Here is a 25,957-nt window from a genome sequence, read left to right as displayed (position 1 = left end):
TTTTTTTTTGGGGGGGGCAATTCCCGACGTTCCGGGTTCTATTCCGTCAGCAGCTGCTGCAGGAGGCTCTTCCCTTGTCCCGGCGGCGGCGGCGGCGGAGCGGCGTTTTTGGGATTGGCCAACGGAGCCGGCGGGTTGAGGTAGGGATCTCCCACCAAATTCACCGTGCACTGGACGTCGGCGAACACCTGGACCTGCTGCACCTGGGAGGGATTCCCAAAAAAAAAAACCAAAAAAAAACCAAAAAAAAGGGAAAAAAAAGAAAAAAAAAACGGGATTTAGCGGATCCGGGGAAGGGGCGGGAGCGGGATCTGGGAACTACGTGAAGCGGGAAACTCACTAGAGAACTTCTCCTCTAGTCTGGAGCCACCCCAGAGAAGAACTCTTCGGTCTTCGCGTCCTACGGAAAGAAAAGCGCTGCGGCTCACTCGGCTCCGGGGGGGGGGAGATTATTTGGGATTACGGCGGGAAAACGGCTCCTGACGGAGCTGGGATGGGGTTTGGAGGCATCTCAGAGGGTTTGAGGAATGAGCTGGAGACATCCTGGAGGTTTGTGCGTGGGGAGGTTCCTGGTGGATGGTGGACATCGATATGAGAAAAAAAATTGGGATTATGGCAGAAAAATGGCTCTGAATGGAGCTGGGATGGGGTTTGGAGACATCTCAGAGGGTTTGAGGAATGAGGTGGTGCTGGAGACATCCTGGAGGTTTTGGGGATGGGACGGTTCCTGGTTGATGGTGGACGTTGATCCAAGAAAAAAAATTTGGGATTCTGGAGGAAAAACGGCTCCAGAAGGAGCTGGGATGGGGTTTGGAGACATCTCAGAGGGTTTGAGGAATGAGGTGGAGACATCCTGGAGGTTTGTGCGTGGGAAGGTTCCTGGTGGATGGTGGATGTTGATATGAGAAAAAAAATTGGGATTATGGTGGAAAAACGGCTCTGAACAGAGCTGGGATGGGGTTTGGAGACATCTCAGAGGGTTTGAGGAATGAGCTGGAGACATCCTGGAGTTTTGTGCGTGGGGAGGTTCCTGATGGATGGTGGACGTTGATATGAGAAAAAAAATTGGGATTATGGCGGAAAAATGGCTCAGAATGGAGCTGGGATGGGGTTTGGAGACATCTCAGAGGGTTTGAGGAATGAGCTGGAGCTGGAGACATCCTGGAGGTTTTGGGGATGGGGAGTTTCCTGGTGGATGGTGGACGTTGATCCGAGAAAAAATTTGGGATTATGGCAGAAAAATGTCTCTGAATGGAGCTGGGATGGGGTTTGGAGGCATCTCAGAGGGTTTGAGAAATGAGCTGGAGACATCCTGGAGGTTTGTGCGTGGGGAGGTTCCTGGTGGATGGTGGACGTTGATATGAGAAAAAAAATTGGGATTATGGTGGAAAAATGGTTCTGAACAGAGCTGGGATGGGGTTTGGAGACATCTCAGAGGGTTTGAGGAATGAGGTGGAGCTGGAGACATCCTGGAGGTTTTGGGGATGGGACGGTTCCTGGTGGATGGTGGACGTTGATCCAAGAAAAAAAATTTGGGATTATGGTGGAAAAACGGCTCCAGCAGGAGCTGGGATGGGGTTTGGAGGCATCTCAGAGGGTTTGAGAAATGAGCTGGAGACATCCTGGAGTTTTGTGCGTGGGAAGGTTCCTGGTGGATGGTGGACATCGATATGAGAAAAAAAATTGGGATTATGGTGGAAAAACGGCTCAGAACGGAGCTGGGATGGGGTTTGGAGACATCTCGGAGGGTTTGAGGAATGAGCTGGAGACATCCTGGAGGTTTTGGGGATGGGACGGTTCCTGGTGGATGGCGGGTGTTGATATGAGAAAAAAATTTGGGATTATGGCGGAAAAACTGCTCAGAATGGAGCTGGGATGGGGTTTGGAGACATCTCAGAGGGTTTGAGGAACGGGGTTGGTCATGGGGTGGATGGAGGTGGAGCCATCCTGGATGTTCATGGATGGGGATGTTCCTGGTGGCACCAGGCGCTGATCCAGAATAAAAATTTGGGATTATGGTGGGAAAACGGCTCCAGAACGGAGCTGGGATGGGGTTTGGAGGCATCTCAGAGGGTTTGAGGAATGAGCTGGAGACATCCTGGAGGTTTGTGCGTGGGAAGGTTCCTGGTGGATGGTGGATGTTGATATGAGAAAAAAATTTGGGATTATGGCGGAAAAATGGCTCTGAATGGAGCTGGGATGGGGTTTGGAGACATCTCAGAGGGTTTGAGGAATGAGCTGGAGACATCTGGAGTTTTGTGCGTGGGGAGGTTCCTGGTGGATGGTGGACGTTGATCAGAGAAAAAATTTGGGATTATGGAGGAGAAGCAGTTCCAGAAGGAGTTGGGATGGGGTTTGGAGACATCTCAGAGGGTTCGAGGAACGGGGTTGGTCATGAGTGGAGGTGGAGCCATCCTGGATGTTCATGGATGGGACATTCCCGGCAGCTCCAGATGCTGATCCAGGAAAGAAATTTGGGATTATGGTGGAAAAACGACTCTGAATGGAGCTGGGATGGGGTTTGGAGACATCTCAGAGAGTTTGAGGAACGGGATGGATGGAGCCATCCTGGAGTTTTGGTTTTGGGTGGGGAGGTTCCTGATGGATGGCGGGTGTTGATCAGAGAAAAAATTTGGGATTATGGTGGAAAAATGGCTCAGAACGGAGCTGGGATGGGGTTTGGAGACATCTCAGAGGGTTTGAGGAATGAGGTGGAGCTGGAGACATCCTGGAGGTTTGGGGATGGGACGGTTCCTGGTGGATGGTGGACATCAATCCAAGAAAAAAATTGGGATTATGGTGGAAAAACGGCTCAGAATGGAGCTGGGATGGGGTTTGGAGACATCTCAGAGGGTTTGAGGAACGGGGTTGGTCATGAGTGGAGGTGGAGCCATCCTGGATGTTCATGGATGGGGACATTCCCGGCAGCTCCAGATGCTGATCCAGGAAAGAAATTTGGGATTATGGTGGAAAAACGACTCTCAATGGAGCTGGGATGGGGTTTGGAGACATCTCAGAGGGTTTGAGGAACGGGGTTGGCCATGGGGTGGAGGTGGAGCCATCCTGGATGTTCATGGATGAGGGGGTTCCTGGTGGATGGTGGACGTTGATCCAGGAAAAATTTTTGGGATTATGGTGGGAAAACGGCTCCAGAACGGAGCTGGGATGGGGTTTGGAGACATCTCAGAGGGTTTGAGGAACGGGGTTGGTGGTGGGGTGGGTGGAGGTGGAGCCATCTGGGTTTTTAATGGATGGGGACGTTCCTGGCAGCTCCAGATGCTGATCCAGGAAAAATATCAGGATTATGGTGGGAAAATGGCTCCCGACCGAGCTGGGATGGGGTTTGGAGACATCTCAGAGGGTTTGAGGAATGAGGTGGAGCTGGAGACATCCTGGAGGTTTTGGGGATGGGACGGTTCCTGGTGGATGGTGGACATTGATCCAAGAAAAAAATTTGGGATTATGGAGGAAAAATGTCTCAGAATGGAGCTGGGATGGGGTTTGGAGACATCTCAGAGGGTTTGAGGAACGGGGTTGGTCATGAGTGGAGGTGGAACCATCCTGGATGTTCATGGATGGGACATTCCCGGCAGCTCCAGATGCTGATCCAGGAAAGAAATTTGGGATTATGGTGGAAAAATGTCTCTGAATGGAGCTGGGATGGGGTTTGGAGACATCTCAGAGGGTTTGAGGAACGGGGTTGGTCATGGGTGGATGGAGGTGGAGCCATCCTGGATGTTCATGGATGGGGACATTCCCGGCAGCTCCAGATGCTGATCCAGAATAAAAATTGGGATTATGGAGGAAAAACGGCTCCAGCAGGAGCTGGGATGGGGTTTGGAGACATCTCAGAGGGTTTGAGGAATGAGGTGGAGCTGGAGACATCCTGGAGGTTTGGGGATGGGACGGTTCCTGGTGGTGGTGGACATCAATCCAAGAAAAAAATTGGGATTATGGTGGAAAAACGGCTCAGAATGGAGCTGGGATGGGGTTTGGAGACATCTCAGAGGGTTTGAGGAACGGGGTTGGCCATGGGGTGGATGGAGGTGGAGCCATCCTGGATGTTCATGGATGGGGATGTTCCTGGTGGCACCAGGCGCTGATCCAGAATAAAAATTTGGGATTATGGTGGTAAAACGGCTCCAGAACGGAGCTGGGATGGGGTTTGGAGGCATCTCAGAGGGTTTGAGGAAGGAGCGGGGTCGGACACGCGGTGGACGTGGAACCTCCTGGGTTTTTGGGTTCCGTGGTTGGTTCCCGGTGGCTCCCAGCTGCTGATCCAGGAAAGAAATTTGGGATTACGGCGGAACGAGGAACGGGGCTGGGGTGGGCTTGGAGGCATCTCAGAGGGTTTGAGGAGCGGGGTGGTCCTGGGCTGGGTGGAGGTGGAGCCATCCCGGGTTTCCGGTTCCCGGCGGACGCGGCACCGGGAGCGACGTTCCCGGATTTTTTTGGGGGTGGATTTGGTGGCACCTGGCGGTGGTGGTGGCACCGTGGTGGCTTCCAGCACAAGAGGTGTCGCCCAACGCTGGTTGGGCCTTGGTGGCTTCAACCCAAAGAGGTGTCACCCAACACTGAGGTGACCTTGGTGCCTTCAACCCAACAGTGTCACCCAACACTGAGGTGACCTTCAACCCAACGGTGTCACCCAACATGGAGGTGACCATGATGCCTTCAACCCAACGGCGTCACCCAACATTGGTGGAACCTTGGTGACTTCAACCCAACGGCGTCACCCAACATTGATGTGACCTTCAACCCAACGGTGTCACCCAACACTGAGGTGACCTTGGTGCCTTCAACCCAACGGTGTCACCCAACACTGAGGTGACCTTCAACCCAACGGTGTCACCCAACACTGAGGTGACCTTGGTGGCTTCAACCCAACGGTGTCACCCAAGGTTGAGGCGACCATGGTGGTTTCAACCCAACAGTGTCACCCAACATGGAGGTGACCTTGGTGGCCTCAACCCCAGAGGTGTCACCCAACTCTGGTTGGACCTTGGTGGCTTCAACCCAATGGTGTCACCCAACACTGATGTGACTTTGGTGGCTTCTACCGAACGGTGTCACCCAACTCTGGCTGGACCTTGGTGGCTTCAACCCAACGGTGCCACCCAACACTGAAGTCACCATGGTGGCTTTAACCCCAGTGGTGTCACCCAACACTGGTGGGACCAAGGTGGCTTCAACCCAAGGAACGTCACTCACGCTGGTGGCACCTTGGTGGCTTCAAGCCCAAGAAGTGTCACCCAACGGGTGCCACCCAACACTGGTGGGACCTCGGTGCCTTCACGCCCAAGGGTTGGTTGTCACCCAACACCGGTGGCTCCAAGCCTTAGGGGTGTCCCCAACGCTGGTGGCACCTTGGTGGCTTCAAACCCTTGGGTTGGTCATCACCCAACGCTGGTGCGACCATGGTGGCCTTAGCCCCAAGTGGTGGCACCCAACAGTGGTGGCACCATGGTGGCTTCAGCCCCAACGGTGTCACCCAAGATTGAGGAGACCATGGTGGCTTCAACCCCAATGATGTCACCCAGTGCTGGTGGGACCACGGTGGCTTCAGCCCCACAGGTGTCACCCAATGGGTGTCACCAAGCTCCAGTGGCACCACGGTGGCTCCAAACCCAACAGGTGTCACCCAAGGCTGGTGGCACCATGGTGACCTCAACCTCAAGAGGTGTCACCCAATGGGTGTCACCCAGTGCTGGTGGCACCTTGGTGACCTCAACCTCAAGAGGTGTCACCCAATGGGTGTCACCCAATGCTGGTGGCACTTTGGTGACCTCAACCTCAAGAGGTGTCACCCAATGGGTGTCACCCAGTGCTGGTGGCACTTTGGTGACCTCAACCTCAAGAGATGTCACCCAATGGGTGTCACCCAGTGCTGGTGGCACCTTGGTGACCTCAACCCCAGAAGGTGTCACCCAGTGGGTGTCACCCAGTGCTGGTGGCACCTTGGTCACCTCAACCTCAAGTGATGTCACCCAAAGGTGTCACCCAAAGTTTGTGTGACCGTGGTGGCTCCAACCTCAGGAGGTGACACCCACTGGGTGACACCAACACTGGTGGCACCTTGGTGGCTCCAACCTCAATGGGTGTCACCCAATGTTGGTGTGAACTTGGTGACCTCAACTCCAGGAGGTGTCACCCAAAGGTGTCACCCAACGTTGGTGTGACCTCGGTGACCTCAATACCAATGGGTGTCACCCAACGTTGGTGTGACCTCGGTGACCTCAACCCCAATGGGTGTCACCCAACGTTGGTGTGACCTCGGTGACCTCAATACCAATGGGTGTCGCCCAATGTTGGTGTGACCTCAACTCCAAGAGGTCAACCCAACCCAACCCAACGTTCCGTAACCACCAAGCCGGCTCCATCCCGGGTTTTTTTTGGGATGTCCCGGAGCCCTGGAGCTGCTGAGATGTTTGAGGAGCACCAACTGACCTGGGCGCCGTCGGCCTCGGCCTTGAGCAGCTCGCCAGAGCCCAGCTGGTTGCAGTAGAGCCCTGGAGGCCTCAGCGCCGCGTCCGGGACCTGCCAGGAACAACGGCCGCGCTCAGCCGGGACCTCGGGACGGCACGGAGCCACCACCGGAGCGGGGTTTGGTGGGATTTGGGATGGAGATCCTGGGTTTGGCGGGATTTGGGATGGAGATCCCAGGTTTGGTGGGATTTGGGATTTTAGGATGGAGATCTCTGGTTTGGTGGGATTTGGGATGGAGATCTCACGTTTGGTGGGACTTAGGATGGAGATCCCAGGTTTGGTGGGATTTGGGATTTTAGGATGGAGATCTCTGGTTTGGTGGGATTTGGGATGGAGATCTCACGTTTGGTGGGATTTGGGATGGAAATCCCAGGATTGGTGGGATTTGAGATGGAGATCCCACGTTTGGTGGGATTTGGGATGGAGATCCCACATTTGGTGGGATTTGGGATGGAGATCCCATGACTGGTGGGATTTGGGATGGAGATTCCGGGTTTGGTGGGATTTGGGATGGAGATCTCAGGTTTGGTGGGATTTGGGATGGAGATCCCACATTTGGTGGGATTTGGGATGGAGATCCCATGACTGGTGGGATTTGGGATGGAGATTCTGGGTTTGGTGGGATTTGGGATGGAGATCTCAGGTTTGGTGGGATTTGGGATGGAGATCTCACGTTTGGTGGGATTTGGGATGGAGATCTCGGGTTTGGTGGGATTTGGGATGGGGATCTCGGGTTTGGTGGGATTTGGGATGGAGATCTCGGGTTTGGTGGGATTTGGGATGGGGATCTCGGGTTTGGTGGGATTTGGGATGGAGGTCTCAGGTTTGGTGGGATTTGGGATGGAGGTCCCAGGTTTGGTGGGATTTGGGATGGAGATCTCAGGTTTGGTGGGATTTGGGATTTGGGATGGAGATCTCAGGTTTGGTGGGATTTTGGGATGGAGATCTCAGTTTTGGTGGGATTTTGGGATGGAGATCTCAGGTTTAGTAGGATTTGGGATTTGGGATGGAGATCTGACATTTGGTGGGATTTGGGATGGGAATCTCAGGTTTGGTGGGATTTTGGGATGGGGACCCCAGGTGTGGTGGGATTTCGGATGGAGATCCCATGATTGGTGGGATTTGGGATGGAGATCCCAGGTTTGGTGGGATTCGGGATGGGGATCTCAGGTTTGGTGGGATTTGCGATGGAGATCCCACGTTTGGTGGGATTTGGGATTTGGGATGGAGATCTCACGTTTGGTGGGATTTGGGATGGAGATCCCACGTTTGGTGGGATTTGGGATTTTGGGATGGAGATCTCACGTTTTGTGGGATTTTGGGTTGGAGATCCCACGTTTGGTGGGATTTGCGATGGAGATCTCAGGTTTGGTGGGATTTGGGAAGGGAATCTCACATTTGTTGGGATTTGGGATTTTGGGATGGAGATCCCGGGTTTGGTGGGATTTGGGATGGAGATCCCAGGGTTGGTGCGATTTGGGATTTTGGGATGGAGATCCCGGGTTTGGTGGGATTTGGGATGGAGATCCCAGGTTTGGTGCGATTTGGGATTTTGGGATGGAGATCCCGGGTTTGGCGGGATTTTGGGATGGAGATCTCAGGTTTGGTGGAATTTTGGGATGGCGATCTCGCGTTTGGTGGGATTTGGGATGGAGATCTCGCGTTTGGTGGGATTTTGGGATGGGGATCCCACGTTTGGTGGGATTTTGGGATGGGGTTCTGGTTAGGTCCCATTCCCGCCCCCGGGGCCCTCCCGGCGTTCCCGCGGCACCGACCTGCTCCGAGCACATGGAGCTCATGCCGGCCATGACGGGATTCATGGGAATGCCGCCGCCCATGGCGCCCATGCCGGGAACGCCGGCGCCGCCGCCGGATCCGCCGCCGGAGCCGGCCATGGACACGGTGATGCTCATGTTGTTGTACATTCCCTGCGGAGCCGCCGGCGCCGCCGCGCCCGCCTGCCCGAAAACGCTGGAAAACCGGGAAAAACCCTCAGCGGGACGTTGGGAATGGCCGGGATCCACCTCCCCTCCCTTCCCAAAAAACAACCAAAACAAAAAAAAAATCCCGGAATTCCGAATGGTTCTGGTGGGATCGTGGAGGTTCGGTTCCATCTCGGTCTGATCCCACCGTCACGGGGTGCTCCGGGATTTCCTTGGATGGTCCCGGGGATTTTCTGGGAATTCTGTCCCGGATTCCTCCTCCTTTCCCAGGGAATTCCTTCCTAAATTCCTCCTCCTTTTCCCGGGAATTCCTTCCCGAATTCCTCCTCCTTTCCCAGGGAATTCCTCCTCCTTTCCCGGGGAATTCTTTCCTACATTCCTACCCCTTTCCCAGGGAATTCCTTCCTAAATTCCTCCTCCTTTCCCAGGGAATTCCTTCCCGAATTCCTCCTCCTTTACCAGGGAATTCCTTCCCGAATTCCTCCTCCTTTCCCAGGGAATTCCTTCCCGAATTCCTCCTCCTTTCCCAGGGAATTCCTTCCTAAATTCCTTCCCCTTTCCCAGGGAATTCCCTCCCGTATTCCTCCTCCTTTCCCAGGGAATTCTTTCCTAAATTCCTTCCCCTTTCCTAGGGAATTCCTTCTCGAATTCCTCCCCCTTTCCCAGGGAATTCCTTCCTGAATTCCTCCTCCTTTCCCAGGGAATTCCTTCCCGAATTTCTCCTCCTTTCCCCAGGAATTCCTTCCTGAATTCCCCCCGCTTTCCCAGGGAATTCCCTCCCGGATTCCTCCTCCTTTCCCAGGGAATTCCTTCCCGAATTTCTCCTCCTTTCCCCAGGAATTCCTTCCTGAATTCCCCCCCCTTTCCCAGGGAATTCCTTCCCGGATTCCTCCTCCTTTCCCAGGGAATTCCCTCCCGTATTCCTCCCCCTTTCCCAGGGAATTCCCTCCCGGATTCCTCCTCCTTTCCCAGGGAATTCCCTCCCAAATTCCTCCCCCTTTCCCAGGGAATTCCCTCCCGGATTCCTCCTCCTTTCCCAGGGAATTCCCTCCCAAATTCCTCCTCCTTTCCCAGTGAATTCCCATTGTTCCGCAAGGAAATTGGGATTCAGGGAATTCCTGGATGATTTGGCGGGAAGGGATCCTAAGGAGAAGCCCGAGGAGTGATTTTTCCTTGGAAAAATTCCAAGGATGAGGCGGCCACAGATTCTTTGGGAATTCGAGCCCAGCCGGGAATTCCTTCCCAAATTCCTCCCCCTTTCCCAGGAATTCCTTTTGTTCTGCAACGAAATTGGGATTCCGGGAATTCCTGGATGATTTCCGGCGGAGGGGACCTTAAGGAGAAGCCTTGGGAATATTCCAGGATCTGATTTTTCCTTGGAAAAATTCCAAGGATGAGGTGGCCACAGATTCTTTGGGAATTCCAGCCTGGCCTGGAATTCCTTCCCAAATCCCTCCCCATTTTCCCAGGGAATTCCCTCCATTCCCAGCTCTCCCAGCCTGCCCTTGGATCCATCCCCATCCCAGCTCCTCTCCAGGAAGGAATTTTGGGAATTCCCTGGGAACTGGGGACTCCCTTCCCTTCCCTTTTCCATCCCAGGATCCATCCCTCGGGATGGATCCTGAGTGTCCTGGATCCTGGAATCCCGGGATGGTTTGGGATGGGATCCATGGATCCCCAGTCCCATTCCAACCCTGATCCCATGTGGATCCAACCTTTCCTTGGACACTGCCAGGGATTCTCTGGGAATTCCAGCCCAGCCAGGAATTCCTTCCCAAAATCCCACCCCAAGCTCCCGTTTCCCTGGACTTGCTCCCACCCCAAATCCACCCGATCCCGATCCCAATCCCAACCCCATTCCCGACCCCATTCCTGATCCCATTCCCCATTCTCAGGGATCCACGGCCCCGTCGCAAGGGCAGGACGTGATTCCAAAGGTGATTCCCATGGATAATTCCAAGGGATAATTCCAAAGGTGATTCCCATGGATAATTCCAAGGGATAATTCCAAAGGACAATTCCCATGGATAATTCCAAGGGATAATTCCAGTGGATGATTCCAAAGAATAATTCCAACGGACAATTCCAAAAGATTATTCCAATGGATGAATCCCATTGGTGAATCCAATGGATGATTCCAATGGATAATTAATTCCCATGGATAATTAATTCCCATGGATAACTCCAATGGGTAATTCCCATGGATAATTCCAATGGACAATTCCAAAATATTATTCCAGTGGGTGAATCCAATGGATGAATCCAATAGATAATTAATTCCCATGGATAATTAATTTCCATGGATAATTCCAATGGGTGACTCCCATGGATAATTCCAGAGGACGATTCCAAAAGGATGATTCCAAAGGATAATTCCAATGATAATTCCTATGGATAATTCCCAGGCATAAGTGCAATGAATAATTAATTCCCATGGATAATTAATTCCCATGGGTAATTCCAATGGGTGATTCCCATGGATAATTAATTCCCATGGATAATTCCAATACGTCATTTCCATGGATAATTCCAATGGGTGACTCCCATGGATAAATCCAATGGACAATTCCAAAAGATTATTCCAATGAATAATTAATTCCAGTGGATAATTCCCATGGATAATTCCAATGGGTGACTCCCATGGATAATTCCAAAGGACGATTCCAAAGGATGATTCCAATGGGTAATTCCAATGGATAATAATTCCAGTGGATAATTCCAAAGGATAATTCCCATGGATAACTCCAATGGACAATTCCAAAGGATATTTCCCATGGATAATTCCCTTGGATTACTCCAATGGAGAATTCCAAAGGAAAAATCCAATGGATGATTCCCACTGGTGAATCCAATGGATAATTCCATTGATAAAGGATGATTGCATGGGTGACTCCAGTGGATAATTCCCGTGGATAATTCCCATGGACAATTCCAAAAGACGACTCCAATGGGTGATTCCATCAGTGAATGCAATGGATAATTCCCGTGCATAATTCCCATGGATGATTCCCATGGAAAATCCCAATGGACAATTCCATAGGACAATCCCAATGGATAATTCCAGTGGGTGATTCCAAATCATTGTTCCAATGGAAAATTCCCATGGATGATTCCCATGGATAATCCCAATGGATAATTCCAGTGGGTGATTCCAAATCATTGTTCCAATGGATAATTCCCATGGGTGACTCCAGTGGATAATTCCCATGGATGATTCCCATGGACAATCTCAATGGATAATTCCAGTGGGTGATTCCAAATCATTGTTCCAATGGATGATTCCCATGGATTATTCCAAAGGGCGACTCCCATGGATAATTCCAATGGCAAATACCAAAGGATGATCCCAACGGATGAATCCAGTGGATAATTCCGATGAGTGACTCCCATGGATAATCCCAATGGACAATCCCATGGGTAATTCCAAAGGACAATTCCAATGGACTATTCCAGTGGGTAATCCCAATGAGTAATTCCAATGAATAATCCCAATGGACAAGTCCAATGGACAATTCCCATGGAAAATCCCAATGGACCATCCCAATGGACAATTCCAAAGGAGGACAATTCCAAAGGATAATCTCAATGGATAATTCCAATGGGTCATTCCAAATAACTGTTCCAATGGATTATTCCAAAGGGCGATGCTCCTGGATAATTCCAGTGGCAAATACCAAAGGATGATTCCAATGGATGAATCCCATGGATAATTCCAAAGGATTGTTCCAAAGGACAATTCCCATGGATAATTCCAATGGCTAAATCCAATGGATAATCCCAGTGGGTGATTCCCATGGATAATTCCCATGGATAATGCCAAGTAATTGTTCCAATGGACAATTCCAATGGATTATTCCATAAGACAATTCCGAAGGACGATTCCAATGGCTAAATCCAATGGATAATTCCGATGGGCAATCCCAGTGGGTGATTCCAGTGGATAATTCCCATGGAAAACCCCCATGGACAATTCCAAAGGACAATTCCAAGTGATAATTCCAATGGATAACCCCACGTGAAAATCCCAATGGACAATTCCAAAGGAGAATTCCAATGGGTAATTATTATGGAAAACCCCAATGGACAATCCCAATGGACAATCCCAATGGTTAATTCCAATGGATAATTCCAGTGAATAATTCCAGTATCCCAATGGAATCCCGATGGATAATTCCAGTAGATAATTCCAATGGACAATCCCAATGGATAATTTCAATGGACAATCCCAATGGACAATCCCAATGGATAATTCCAATGAACGATCCCAATGGACAATCTCAATGGACAATCTCAATGGACAATCCCAATGGACAATCCCAATGGACAATCCCAATGGATAATTTCAATGGACAATCCCAATGGACAATTCCAATGGATGATCCCAATGGATGATCCCAATGGACGATCCCAACGGACAATCTCAATGGAAAATCCCAATGGACAATCCCAATGGACAAATCCAATCAATAATTACCATGGAAAACCCCAATGGAAAATCCCAGTGGATAATTCCAATGGATAATTCCGGTATCCCAATGGAATCCCAATGGATAATTCCAGTGGATAATTCCAATGGACAATCCCAATGAGAGTCCCAATGGACAATCCCACTGTATAATTCCAAGGGATAATTCCAGTGGATAATTCCAAAGGACGATCCCAATGGACCATTCCAATGGACAATCCCAACAGCCGATCCCAATGGCCATTCCCAACAGCCGCTTCCCAAGGGCAATCCCAACAGCCAATCCCAACGGCCAATCCCAACAGCCAATTCCAACGGCCAATCCCAACAGCCAATTCCAATGGCCAATCCCAAGGCCGATCCCAACGGCCAATCCCAAGGGCAATCCCAACACCTCCCTCAGGCCAATCCTGACGGCCGTTCCCAATGGCTGCTTCCCAAGGCCGATCCCAACGGCCAATCCCAATGGCCGATCCCAAGGGCCGATCCCAAGGGCCGATCCTAATGGCCGCTTCCCAAGGGCGATCCCAACGGCCGATCCCAACAGCCGATCCCAACAGCTGCTTCCCAGGGGCGATCCCAACGGCCAATCCCAACGGCCAATCCCAATGGCTGATCCCAACGGCCGATCCCAACGGCTCCCTTGGGCCAATCCCGACGGCCAATCCCAAGGGCGATCCCAACTCCTCCCTCGGGCCATTCCCAATGGCCACTTCCCAAGGGCCGATCCCAACGGCCGATCCCAACGTCCCCTTCCCAAGGGCCGATCCCGACGGCTCCCTCGGGCCGTCCCGCCGGCCGCGGCCGTTCCCGGCGCCGCTCCCTCACCCGTTATTCCCGACGGCTCCGGCCGGCCAGGCTTTCAGCTCCGGCGATTGGTATCCGGGAGCCGGCGGCGCCGGCGGCAGCTGCGGCGACACCAGGGGGCTGCCGGGGCTCAGCGCCGGCGCGAATCCCGCCGGATCGCCCTGCGGCGCCATTCCTGGGAATCCGGGCACCGAGTCACGGACGTGCCCCATTCCCAAGTTTCCAGGCTGGCTCCCAAATACCCCAAATACCCCAAACACCCGGAACGTCCCAAACACCCCGAATATCCCAAGCACCCCAAACACCCTGAACACCCCAAACACCCCAAACACCCAGAACGTCCCAAACACCCCGAATACCCCAAATACCCCAAACAGCCCAAACGTCCCAAAAACCCTGAACACCCCAAACACCCCAAACATCCAGAACGTCCCAAACACCCCGAATACCCCAAATACCCCAAACAGCCCGAAGACCCCGAACATCCCGAACACCTGGAACATCCCAAACACCCCAAACATCCCAAACTCCCCAAACACCCCAAACGTCCCAAACATCCTGAACACCCCAAACACCCCAAAAACCCCAAAAACCCTGAACACCCCAAACACCCCGAACATTCCAAACACCCCAAACACCCTGAACACGCAAGAAACCCCAAAATCCCCAAAACCCTGAACACCCCAAACACCCCAAACATTCCAAACACCCTGAACACGCAAAAAACCCCAAAAACCCTGAACACCCCAAACATTCCAAACACCCAAAACACCCCAAACACCCCAAAAACCCTGAACACCCCAAACACCCCGACTATCCCAAACACCTCGAACACCCCAAATACCCCAAACACCCGGAACATCCCAAACACGCCAAACACCCCAAACACTCCAAACACCCCGAACACCCCAAACGTCCCAAACACCCCAAACACCCGGAACATCCCAAACACGCCAAACATCCCAAACACCCCAAAAACCCTGAACACCCCAAACACCCCAAACACTCCAAACACCCCGAACACCCCAAACGTCCCAAACACCCCAAACACCCGGAACGTCCCAAACACCTGGAATGTCCCAAACACCCCAAACACCCTGAACTCCCCAAACACCCCAAATGTCCCAAACACCCCGAACACCCCAAATACCCAAAACACCCGGAACCCGCCAAACACTCCTAACACCCCAAACACCCCAAATACTCCAAACACCCCGAACGCCCCGAATACCCGAAACACCTCAAACACCCCAAACACCTGGAACATCCCAAACACCCCCAAACACCCTGAACTCCCTGAACACCCCAAAAACCCCAAACACGCCAAACATGCTAAACACCCCCAACATTCCAAACACCCCGAACACCCGGAACGTCCCAAACACCCCAATCACTCTGAGCACCCCAGACTCCTGGAACATCCCAAACACTCTGAACACCCCAAACACGCCAAACACCCCAAAAACCCTGAACACCCCAAACACCTCGAACACCCAGAACGTCCCAAACACCCCAAACACTCCGAAGACCCCAAACACCCCAAACATCCCAAACACCTGGAACATCCCAAACACCCGTAACGTCCCAAAACACCCCAAAAACCCTGAACACCCCAAACACCCCGAATATCCCAAACACCTCAAACACCCCAAATACCCCAAACACCCCCAACATTCCAAACACCCCAAACACCTGGAACGTCCCAAACACCCCAAATACTCCAAACACCCCGAACACCCCAAACATCCCAAACACCCCGAACACCCCAAATACCCAAAACACCCGGAACACCCCAAACTCCCCAAACACCCTGAACACCCCAAACACCCCGAACAACCCAAGCACCCCGAACACCCGGAACACCCCAAACACCTGGAACATCCCAAACACTCCGATCGCCCTGAATACCCCAAACATTCCAAATACTCCAAACACCCCAAAAACCCTGAACACCCCAAACACCCCGAATATCCCAAACACCTCGAACACTCCAAACACGCCAAACACCCCCAACATTCCAAACACCTCCAACACCCGGAACATCCCAAACACCTGGAACATCCCAAACACTCTGAACACCCCAAACACCCCAAACAACCCGAACACCCCAAAAACCCGGAACACCCCAAATATCCCAAACATCCCAAACACTCTGAACACCCCAAATACCCAAAACACCCGGAACACCCCAAACATCCCAAACACTCCGAACACCCCGAATACCCCAAACACCTGGAACATCCCAAACACTCCGATCGCCCTGAATACCCCAAACATTCCAAATACTCCAAACACCCCAAAAACCCTCAACACCCCAAACACCCCAAATATCCCAAACAAACCGAACACCCCAAACACCTGGAACACCCCGAACCACCCGGAACCCGCCGAAGCGCCGCCTCTCCCGTACCTGCCCCCGGGTACTGGAAGAGGTTCTGCTGCATCCCGGCCGGGCCCATCCCGGCTCCGAAGGGCGCTCCCATCATCCCGCGGCCGCCGAGGCCCCCGCGGCTCCCCAGCGCCGCCGCCTCGCCGCCGAAGCCGGAGCCGCTGCCAGCGCTCGTACCGTAACCGGGGGGGTACGGGAACTGCTGGGGCGGGGCTTGGGGCAGCCGGGGCGGCGTTCCCATGGGAATGGGGGCGGCGGAATTCCCGAAATTCTGCTGCTGCTGCTGCTGCTGCTGCTGCTGCTGCTGCTGGCGCAGGAGGAGCGCGCGCTGCTGCATCAGCTGCCGCTGCCGGTGCTGCTGGCTGTAGAGCTCCCGCTGCCGCTGCGCCAACATCTGCGCGTTCAGGGGGGGCTGCGGGCGGCACCGCGGTCCCGCGTTATCCCAAAAATCCCAAAAAAGAAAAAAAAAACAAAACAAATCCCACCCCGAGTCGTCCCCCAGAGCGCGTGCCCGGCCCCAAGTCGGGTTTTGAATTCCCAGCCCGGGAGTTTTTCCGGATCTTCTCTCTTGTTCCCTCCCTGGGGTGATCCCGGGTTCGAAATCCTGGAATTTCGCTTTTATTCCGTCAAAATCTTGGGGAAAAAATCCCATCCCAGGAGTTTTCTCAGCTCTTTTCTCCTGTTCTCTCACCAGGATGATGCCAAGTTTGGAATCTCAGAATTCCGATTTTTTGGGGAAAAAAATCCCATCCCAGGAGTTTTTCCAGCTCTTTTCTCCTGTTCTCTCACCGGGATGATCCCAAGTTTGGAATCCCAAAATTCCAATTTTTTGGGGGGTAAAAATTCCCATTCCAGGAGATTTCCCAGCTTTTTTCCATAGAATTCCCCTGGTGCTGTCACTGGGATGATCCCGAGCTCAAAATCCCAGAATTCTGCTCTTATTCCTCCAAAATCTTAGGAAAAATTCCCATCCCAGGAGTTTTTCCAGCTTTTTTCTCCTGTTCTCTCACCGGGATGATCCCAAGTTTGGAATCTCAGAATTCCAATTTTGTGGGGAAAAAAATCCCATCCCAGGAGTTTTTCCAGCTTTTTTCTCCTGTTCTCTCACCGGGATGATCCCAAGTTTGGAATCCCAAAATTCCAATTTTTTGGGGGGTAAAAAATCCCATCCCAGGAGTTTTCCCAGCTTTTTTCTCCTGTTCTCTCACCGGGATGATCCCAAGTTTGGAATCCCAAAATTCCAATTTTTTGGGAGGTAAAAAATCCCATCCCAGGAGTTTTTCCAGCTCTTTTCTCCTGTTCTCTCACCGGGATGATCCCAAGTTTGGAATTCCAGAATTCCAATTTTTTGGGAAAAAAAATCCCATCCCAGGAGTTTTTCCAGCTTTTTTCTCCTCTCACCGGGATGATCCCAAGTTTGGAATCCCAAAATTCCAATTTTTTGGGGGGTAAAAATTCCCATCCCAGGAGTTTTCCCAGCATTTTTTCCATAGAATTCCCCTGGTGCTGTCACCGGGATCCTGAGCTCAGAATCCCAAAATTCCAATTTTTTTTTGGGAAAAAAATCCCATCCCAGGAGTTTTTCCAGCTTTTTTCTCCTGTTCTCTCACTGGGGGATGATCCCAAGTTTGGATTCTCAAAACCCCGAAGCCCAAAAACCCCAAACCCCAAATCACAAACTTTCCCAAATCCCAAACCCCAAAATCCCCAAAAAACCCCAGAAACCCCCAAAATCCCAAAACCCAAAAACCCCAAAACCCCCAAAATCCCAATACCCAAACCCCAAAAACCTCAAATCCCAAACCCAAAAACCCCAAAATCCCGAATCCCCAAACCCTAAAACCCCAAAACCCCTAATCCCACACACCAAATCACAAATTTACCCCAAAACCCCACACCCCAAACACCCCCAAAAAACCTCAAGACCCCAAATCCCCAATCCCTTAATCCCAAAATAATCCCTCAAACAAACCCCAAAAAAACCCAAACCCAAGAACCCCAAATCCCCAGCCCCAAAAATCCCCAAAAAAACCCAAAACCCGAAACCCCCAAAAACCCAAAACCCCCAAATCCCCAACCCCAACAACCCAAAAACCCCAAAACCCCCAAATCCCCAACCCCAACAACCCAAAACCCCAAAACCCCCAAGACCCCAAATCCCCAACCCCTAAACCCCAAATCCCCAACTGCAAAAATCCCAAAAGAAACCCCCAAAACCCCAAACCCAAAACCCCCAAGACCGCAAATCCCCAACACCAAAACCCCAAATCCCAACCCCAAATCCCCAACCCCAAAACCCCAAATCCCTAAATCCCAAATCCCCAACCCCAAATCCCCAAAGAAAACCCCAAACCCAAAACCCCAAAATCCCCAAGACCCCAAATCCCCAACCCCAAAACCCCAAATCCCAACCCCAAATCCCCAACCCCAAAACCCCAAATTCCTAAATCCCAAATCTCCAACCCCTAAACCCCCAAAAGAAACCCCAAAAATCCCAAACCCAAAACCCCCAAGACCCCAAACCCCAAATCCCAAAAGAAACCCCAAAAACCCCAAACCCAAAACCCCCAAGACCCCAAATCTCCAACCCCAAAACCCCAAATCCCCAACCCCTAAACCCCAAAAGAAACCCCAAAAACCTCAAACCCAAAACCCCGAAAGCCCCAAATCCCCAAACCCCAAATCCCCAACCCCCAAATCCCCAACCCCTAAACCCCAAATCCCCAACCCCAGGACCCCCAACGAAACCCCAAAACCCCCAAAAAAAACCCAAAAACCCCAAAACCCCCCAAAACCCCAACCCGGCGCGGCCGCGGCGCGTGCGTACCTGTGGCGCCACCTGCTGGTGCTGCTGCGGCTGCGGCGCCCTCAGCGCGAGCCCCAGCGGAGCCGCGAAGGGCCCGAGCAGCGCCCCCTGGCGGCCCTGCTGCAGCAACTGCAACGGCGGGGACGTGGCTGGGACGGGACCGACCCCGAACGGCCCCGAAACAGACCCGAAACGGCCCCAAAATAACCCCGAAACGACCCCGAAACAGACCCGAAATAATCCCGAAACAAACCCAGAACGGCCCCGAAATAATCCCGGAACGGCCCCGAAACAGCCCCGAAACGGCCCCAAAATAACCCCGAAACGACCCCAAAACAACCCCGAAACAGACCCGAAATAATCCCGAAACAGACCCGAAATAATCCCGAAATGACCCCAAAACAACCCCGAAACAGACCCGAAATAATCCCGAAACAGACCCGAAATAATCCCGAAATGACCCCAAAACAACCCCGAAACAGACCCGAAATAATCCCGAAACAGACCCGAAACAATCCCGAAATGACCCCAAAACAACCCCAAAACAAACCCGAAATAATCCTGAAACAGCCCCGAAACAGACCCAAAATAATCCCGAAACAGACCCGGAACGGCCCCGAAATAATCCCGAAATTACCCCAAAACAACCCCAAAACAGACCTGAAACAGACCCAAAATAATCCCGAAACAGACCCGAAATAATCCTGAAACGGCCCCAAAACAACCCCAAAACAAACCCCAAACAGGCCCGAAACAGACCCGAAACGGCCCCAAAATAATCCCGAAAAGACCCCAAAACAACCCCAAAACAAACCCCAAACAGGCCCGAAACAGACCCAAAACAGACCCCAATTGACCCCAAAACAGACCCCAAACGGCCCCAAAACAAACCCCAAATGGCCCCAAAACAACGCCAAAATAATCCCGAATCGACCCCAAATCAACCCCAAAATAAACCCCAAACGGCCCCAAAATACACCCGAATCAAACCCTGAATGACCCCAAAACAGACCCCAAATGGCCCCGAAACAGCCCCGAAACAACCCCAAAGCAGACCCCAAAACAACCCCAAAATAAACCCCAAACAGCCCCAAAATACACCTGAATCAAACCCTGAATGACCCCAAAACAGACCCCAAATGGCCCCGAAACAGCCCCGAAACAACCCCAAAACAGACCCCAAAACAGACCCCAAAACAACCCCAAAATGGCCCCAAAACAATTCCAGAACAACCCCAAAACTGCTCCAAAAGAGCCCCTAAACAATCCCAAAATCAGCCCCAAGAAACCCAAAACAGCCCCAAACAAATCCCAAAAAAATCCCAAAACAACCCCAAACAAATCCCAAAAAACCCCAAAACAACCCCAAACAAATCCCAAACAAACCCCAAAACAACCCCAAACAAATCCCAAACAAATCCCAAAACAGCCACAAAACAACCCCAAAACAAATCCCAAAAAAACCCCAAAACAACCCCAAACAAATCCCAAAAAAACCCAAAAGAGCCCCCAAAAACCCCCAAAACAACCCCAAACAAATCCCAAAAAAATCCCAAAACAGCCCCAAAACAAATCCCAAAAAACCCCAAAACAGCCCCAAACAAATCCCAAAAAAATCCCAAAACAACCCCAAACAAATCCCAAAAAACCCCAAAACAACCCCAAACAAATCCCAAACAAATCCCAAACAAATCCCAAAACAGCCGCAAAACAACCCCAAAACAAATCCCAAAAAAACCCCAGAACAACCCCAAACAAATCCCAAAAAAAACCCCAAAAGAGCCCCCAAAAACCCCCAAAACAACCCCAAACAAATCCCAAAAAAATCCCAAAACAGCCCCAAAACAAATCCCAAAAAAAATCCCAAAACAGCCCCAAAAAACCCCAAAACAGCCCCAAACAAATCCCAAAAAAATCCCAAAACAAACCCAAACAAATCCCAAAAAAATCCCAAAAAAACCCCAAACAGCCCCAAATCGTTGGGGTTTTTTATGGGGTTTTTTGGGGTTTTTTGGATTTTTTTTTCAAATTCTTTGGGGTTTTTTGGGGGGGATTTTTTGGGATTTTTTTTTAACTCTTTGTGGGTTTTTAATGGGGTTCTTTAGGGTTTTTTTAGGATTTTCATGGGATTTTTTGGGATTTTTTTTAAATTCTTTGTGGGTTTTTAATGGGGTTTTTTAGGGGTTTTTTTAGGATTTTCATGGGATTTTTTGGGATTTTTTTTTAAATTCTTTGTGGGGTTTTTTAGGGTTTTTTGGGGCTTTTTTGGTGATTTTTGGGGGTTTTTTCAGGATTTTTGTGGGGTTTTTTCAGGGTTTTTTTCAGGATTTTTGGGGTTTTTCTTCAGGATTTTTGGGTGGTTTTTTAGGGTTTTTTTGGCTTTTTTTGGTGATTTTTTTGGGATTTTTGGGGGGGATCTTTTAAAGGTTTTTTTTGAGATTTTGGAATAGTTTGGGGATTTTTTTCGAATTCTTTGTGGTTTTTTTATGGGTTTTATATGGGGTTTTTCGGGCTGTTTTGGAGATTTTTTTCTGGTTTTGGGGGAATTTTTGGGGTTTTTTTTCAGGGTTTTTTGGGGGATTTTTGGGGGATTTTTCTGGGTTTTTGTTGTGATTTTTAGGGGGATTTTTGGGAATTTTTTGGGGTTTTTTTTCAGGATTTTTGGGGGGATTTTTAGGGGTTTTTTTTTACATTTTTGTGAGATTTTTTGGGGATTTTTCAGGATTTTTTGGGGGATTTTTGTGCAATTTTTGGGGGAATTTTTGGGGGGATTTTTAGGGGGTTTTTTTACTTTTTTGTGAGATTTTTGGGGGATTTTTCAGGTTTTTTGGGGGATTTTTGTGCAATTTTTTGGGGGAATTTTTTGGGTTTTTTTGCATTTTTGAGGGATTTTTTGTGGGATTTTTTTGGGATTTTTTAGGACTTTTTTGGAATTTTTGGGGGATTTTTGTGCAATTTTTTGGGGGATTTTTGGGGTTTTTTTTGCATTTCTGAGGGATTTTTTGGGGATTTTTGAGGGATTTTTGGGGGATTTTTTTGGGATTTTTTGGGATTTTTGTGGGATTTTTTGGGGGATTTTTGAGGGATTTTGGTGGGATTTTTGTGGGTTTTTTTCCGAATTTTTCATGACTTTTTGGGGTTGTTTCTGGATTTTTTTTGGATGGTTTCAGGATTTTTTGTGCCATTTTTTGGGATGGTTTCAGGATTTTTGGTGGAATTTTTGGTGGATTTTTTGGGATTTTTTGGGGGATTTTTCTGGGTTTCTTTCAGGATCTTTGGTGCGATTTTTTCTGGATTTTTGGGGTTTTTTGGGATGTTTTTGAGGTTTTTTGGGGATTTTTGTGGCTGTTTTCCAGGATTTTTTTGTGCAATTTTTTCCCCAGATTTCCTGGGGGGTTTTTGGGATTTTTTGGAGTTTTTTGGGGGATTATTGGGTGTTTTTTGGGGGATTTTTCTGGGGTTTTTTCAGGATTTTTGGTGCGATTTTTTCCGGATTTTTTCCGATTTTTTCAGGGTTTTTTGGGATGGTTTCAGGATTTTCTGGGCCATTTTTTGGGATGGTTTCAGGGTTTTTTTGGGGCTGGATTCAGGATTTTTTGGGGCCATTTTTTGGGATGGTTTCTGGACTTTTTGGGGATTTTTCAGGATTTTTGGGGGCTGGTTTCAGGATTTTTTGGGGATGGTTTCGGGGGGTTTTTTTGCCATTTTTTGGGATGGTTTCAGGATTTTTTGGGATGATTTTTGGGGATTATTTCAGGATGTTTTGGGGCTTGTTTCAGGATTTTTTGGGGATGGTTTCAGGATTTTTTGGGGCTGGTTTCAGGATTTTCAGGGCCATTTTTTTGTGATTGTTTCAGGGTTTTTTGGGATGGTTTCAGCATTTTTTGGGGAATTTTTCAGGATTTTTGTGCCTTTTTTTTTTGGATGGTTCCAGGATGTTTTGGGGCTGGTTCCAGGATTTTTTGGGGATTATTTCAGGATTTTTGGGGCTGGTTTCAGGATGTTTTGGGGCTGGTTCCAGGATGTTTTGGGGATTATTTCAGGATTTTTGGGGCTGGTTTCAGGATTTTTTGGGGCTGGTTTCAGGATGTTTTGGGGCTGGTTTCAGGATTTTTTGGGATGGTTTCAGGCTGTTTTGGGGCTGCTTCCAGGGTTTTTTGGGATGATTTTTGGGGCTGGTTTCAGGATTTTTTGGGGCTGGTTTCAGGATTTTTTGGGGCTGGTTCCAGGATTTTTTGGGGCTGGTTCCAGGATTTTTTGGGGCTGGTTTCAGGATTTTTTGGGGCTGGTTTCAGGATTTTTTTGGGGCTGGTTTCAGGATTTTTTGGGGCTGGTTCCAGGATGTTTTGGGGCTGGTTTCAGGATTTTTTGGGGATTATTTCAGGATTTTCTGGGGATTGTTTCAGGATTTTTTGGGGCTGGTTTCAGGATTTTTTGGGATTATTCCAGGATTTTTTGGGGCTGGTTCCAGGATGTTTTGGGGCTGGTTTCAGGATTTTATGGGGATGGTTTCAGGATGTTTTGGGGCTGGTTTCAGGATTTCTTGGGATGTTTTCAGGATTTTTTGGGGCTGGTTTCAGGATTTTTTGGGATTATTCCAGGATTTTTTGGGGCTGGTTTCAGGATTTTTTGGGGATTATTCCAGGATTTTTTGGGATTATTCCAGGATTTTTTGGGGCTGGTTTCAGGATTTTTTGGGGATTATTCCAGGATTTTTTGGGGCTGGTTTCAGGATTTTTTGGGGCTGGTTCCAGGATTTTTTGGGGCTGGTTCCAGGATTTTTGGGGCTGGTTTTAGGATGTTTTGGGGCTGGTTTCAGGATTTTTTGGGGCTGGTTCCAGGATTTTTTGGGGCTGGTTTCAGGATTTTTTGGGGCTGGTTCCAGGATTTTTGGGGCTGGTTTTAGGATGTTTTGGGGCTGGTTTCAGGATTTTTTGGGGCTGGTTCCAGGATTTTTTGGGGCTGGTTTCAGGATTTTTTGGGGACGGTTCCAGGATTTATTGGGGATTATTCCAGGATTTTTTGGGATTATTTCAGGATGTTTTGGGACTGGTTTCAGGATGTTTTGGGGCTGGTTCCAGGATGTTTTGGGGCTGGATTCAGGATGTTTTGGGGCTGGTTCCAGGATGTTTTGGGGCTGGTTTCAGGATGTTTTGGGGATTATTTCAGGATTTTTTGGGGCTGGTTTCAGGATTTTTTGGGATGGTTTCAGGATGTTTTGGGGCTGGTTTCAGGATTTTTTGGGGCTGGTTTCAGGATTTTTTGGGATGGTTTCAGGATTTTTGGGGCTGGTTTCAGGATGTTTTGGGGCTGGTTTCAGGATTTTTTGGGGCTGGTTCCAGGCTGTTTTGGGGCTGGTTCCAGGGTTTTTTGGGATGATTTTTGGGGCTGGTTTCAGGATGTTTTGGGGCTGGTTTCAGGATTTTTTGGGGCTGGTTTCAGGATTTTTTGGGGATTATTTCAGGATTTTTTGGGGCTGGTTTCAGGATTTTGTGGAGCTGGTTTCAGGATGTTTTGGGGCTGGTTTCAGGATTTTGTGGGGCTGGTTTCAGGATTTTTTGGGGCTGGTTCCAGGATGTTTTGGGGCTGGTTTCAGGATTTTTTGGGGATGGTTTCAGGATGTTTTGGGGCTGGTTCCAGGATGTTTTGGGGCTGGTTTCAGGATTTTTTGGGGATTATTTCAGGATGTTTTGGGGCTGGTTCCAGGATTTTTTTGGATGGTTTCAGGATGTTTTGGGGCTGGTTCCAGGATTTTTTTGGGATGGTTTCAGGATTTTTTTGGGATTGTTTCAGGATGTTTTGGGGCTGGTTCTAGGATTTTTTGGGGATTATTTCAGGATTTTTTGGGGATTATTTCAGGATGTTTTGGGGCTGGTTCCAGGATTTTTTGGGGATTATTTCAGGATTTTTTGGGGCTGGTTTCAGGATGTTTTGGGGCTGGTTCCAGGATTTTTTGGGGCTGGTTTCAGGATTTTTTGGGATTGTTTCAGGATGTTTTGGGGCTGGTTTCAGGGTTTTTTGGGGCTGGTTCCAGGATTTTTTTTTGCCATTTTTTGGGATGGTTTCAGGATTTTTTGGGGATTGTTTCAGGATGTTTTGGGGCTGGTTTCAGGATTTTTTGGGATTATTTCAGGATTTTTTGGGATTATTTCAGGATGTTTTGGGGCTGGATTCAGGATTTTTTGGGGCTGGTTTCAGGATGTTTTGGGGCTGGTTCCAGGATTTTTTGGGGATTATTTCAGGATTTTTTGGGGATGGTTTCAGGATGTTTTGGGGCTGGTTCCAGGATTTTTTGGGATTGTTTCAGGATTTTTAGGGCTGGTTTCAGGGTTTTTTGGGGCTGGTTCCAGGAATTTTTTTTGCCATTTTTTGGGATGGTTTCAGGATTTTTTGAGGATTATTTCAGGATTTTTTGGGGCTGGTTCCAGGATGTTTTGGGGCTGGTTCCAGGATTTTTTGGGGCTGGTTCCAGGATGTTTTGGGGCTGGTTCCAGGATTTTTTGGGGATTATTTCAGGATTTTTGGGGGATTATTTCAGGATTTTTGGGGGATTATTTCAGGATTTTTTGGGGATTATTTCAGGATGTTTTGGGGCTGGTTTCAGGATGTTTTGGGGCTGGTTCCAGGATTTTTTGGGGATTATTTCAGGATGTTTTGGGGCTGGTTTCAGGATTTTTTGGGGATTATTTCAGGATGTTTTGGGGCTGGTTCCAGGATTTCTTTTGATGCTTTCGGGGTTTTTTTTTCCCCATTTCTCCTCACCTGCTGCTGGCCCTGCAGGCGCTGCTGCAGCTGCAGCCGCAGCTGGTTGGGCGCGCTCGGGGGGCGGCCGAGCGGCCGCGCCGCCGCCAGCCCCGCGTTGGGATTGTTGGGATGCGCCGGGAACGCTCCGCGGGCGGCGCCGGCCGCGGGAGGAAGAGGAGGAGGAGGAGGAGGAGGAGGAGGAGGAGGAGCGGCGGCCACGGCTGCGAAGGGCGGCTTCGGCCGCAGCATTCCCGGGAAATTCCCGCCGAGGTTGGAGCCGGGAGAGGCCGCGGAGGACGAGGAGGAGGAGGAGGAGG

The 25,957-nt window shown here is 50.1% G+C and overlaps 2 protein-coding genes across 3 annotated transcripts in view; both read right to left on the bottom strand.

The window, feature by feature from the left end:
- NCOA1 (nuclear receptor coactivator 1) overlaps window positions 1–25,957 on the bottom strand; it is an 87,070-nt gene continuing 61,113 nt past the window's right edge. Inside the window, 7 exon segments of the mRNA XM_053937548.1 lie at window positions 1–203; window positions 6,448–6,537; window positions 8,262–8,457; window positions 13,723–13,876; window positions 16,112–16,502; window positions 18,918–19,025; window positions 25,659–25,956. Of these exon segments, the coding sequence (XP_053793523.1) occupies window positions 39–203; window positions 6,448–6,537; window positions 8,262–8,457; window positions 13,723–13,876; window positions 16,112–16,502; window positions 18,918–19,025; window positions 25,659–25,956 (1,402 nt within the window). The 3' untranslated portion in view covers window positions 1–38.
- Window positions 366–5,187, bottom strand: LOC128785368 (arginine-glutamic acid dipeptide repeats protein-like). 2 transcript variants are annotated; one of them, XM_053937846.1, is made up of 3 exons: window positions 4,833–4,880; window positions 4,629–4,788; window positions 366–4,584 (listed from the first exon to the last, which is right to left on the bottom strand). In XM_053937846.1, the coding sequence occupies exon 3, from the start codon at window positions 2,246–2,248 to the stop codon at window positions 1,229–1,231; it is 1,020 nt and encodes a 339-aa protein (XP_053793821.1). In that variant the 5' UTR covers window positions 2,249–4,584; window positions 4,629–4,788; window positions 4,833–4,880; the 3' UTR covers window positions 366–1,228. The 2 variants fall into 2 exon arrangements, with proteins under 2 accessions (XP_053793821.1, XP_053793820.1); XM_053937845.1 differs by having other exon boundaries at window positions 4,629–5,187.

This window comes from Vidua chalybeata, chromosome 3, assembly GCF_026979565.1.
Source record: "Vidua chalybeata isolate OUT-0048 chromosome 3, bVidCha1 merged haplotype, whole genome shotgun sequence".
Taxonomy (NCBI): domain Eukaryota; kingdom Metazoa; phylum Chordata; class Aves; order Passeriformes; family Viduidae; genus Vidua; species Vidua chalybeata.
This window is presented reverse-complemented; position numbering and strand designations above follow the sequence as displayed.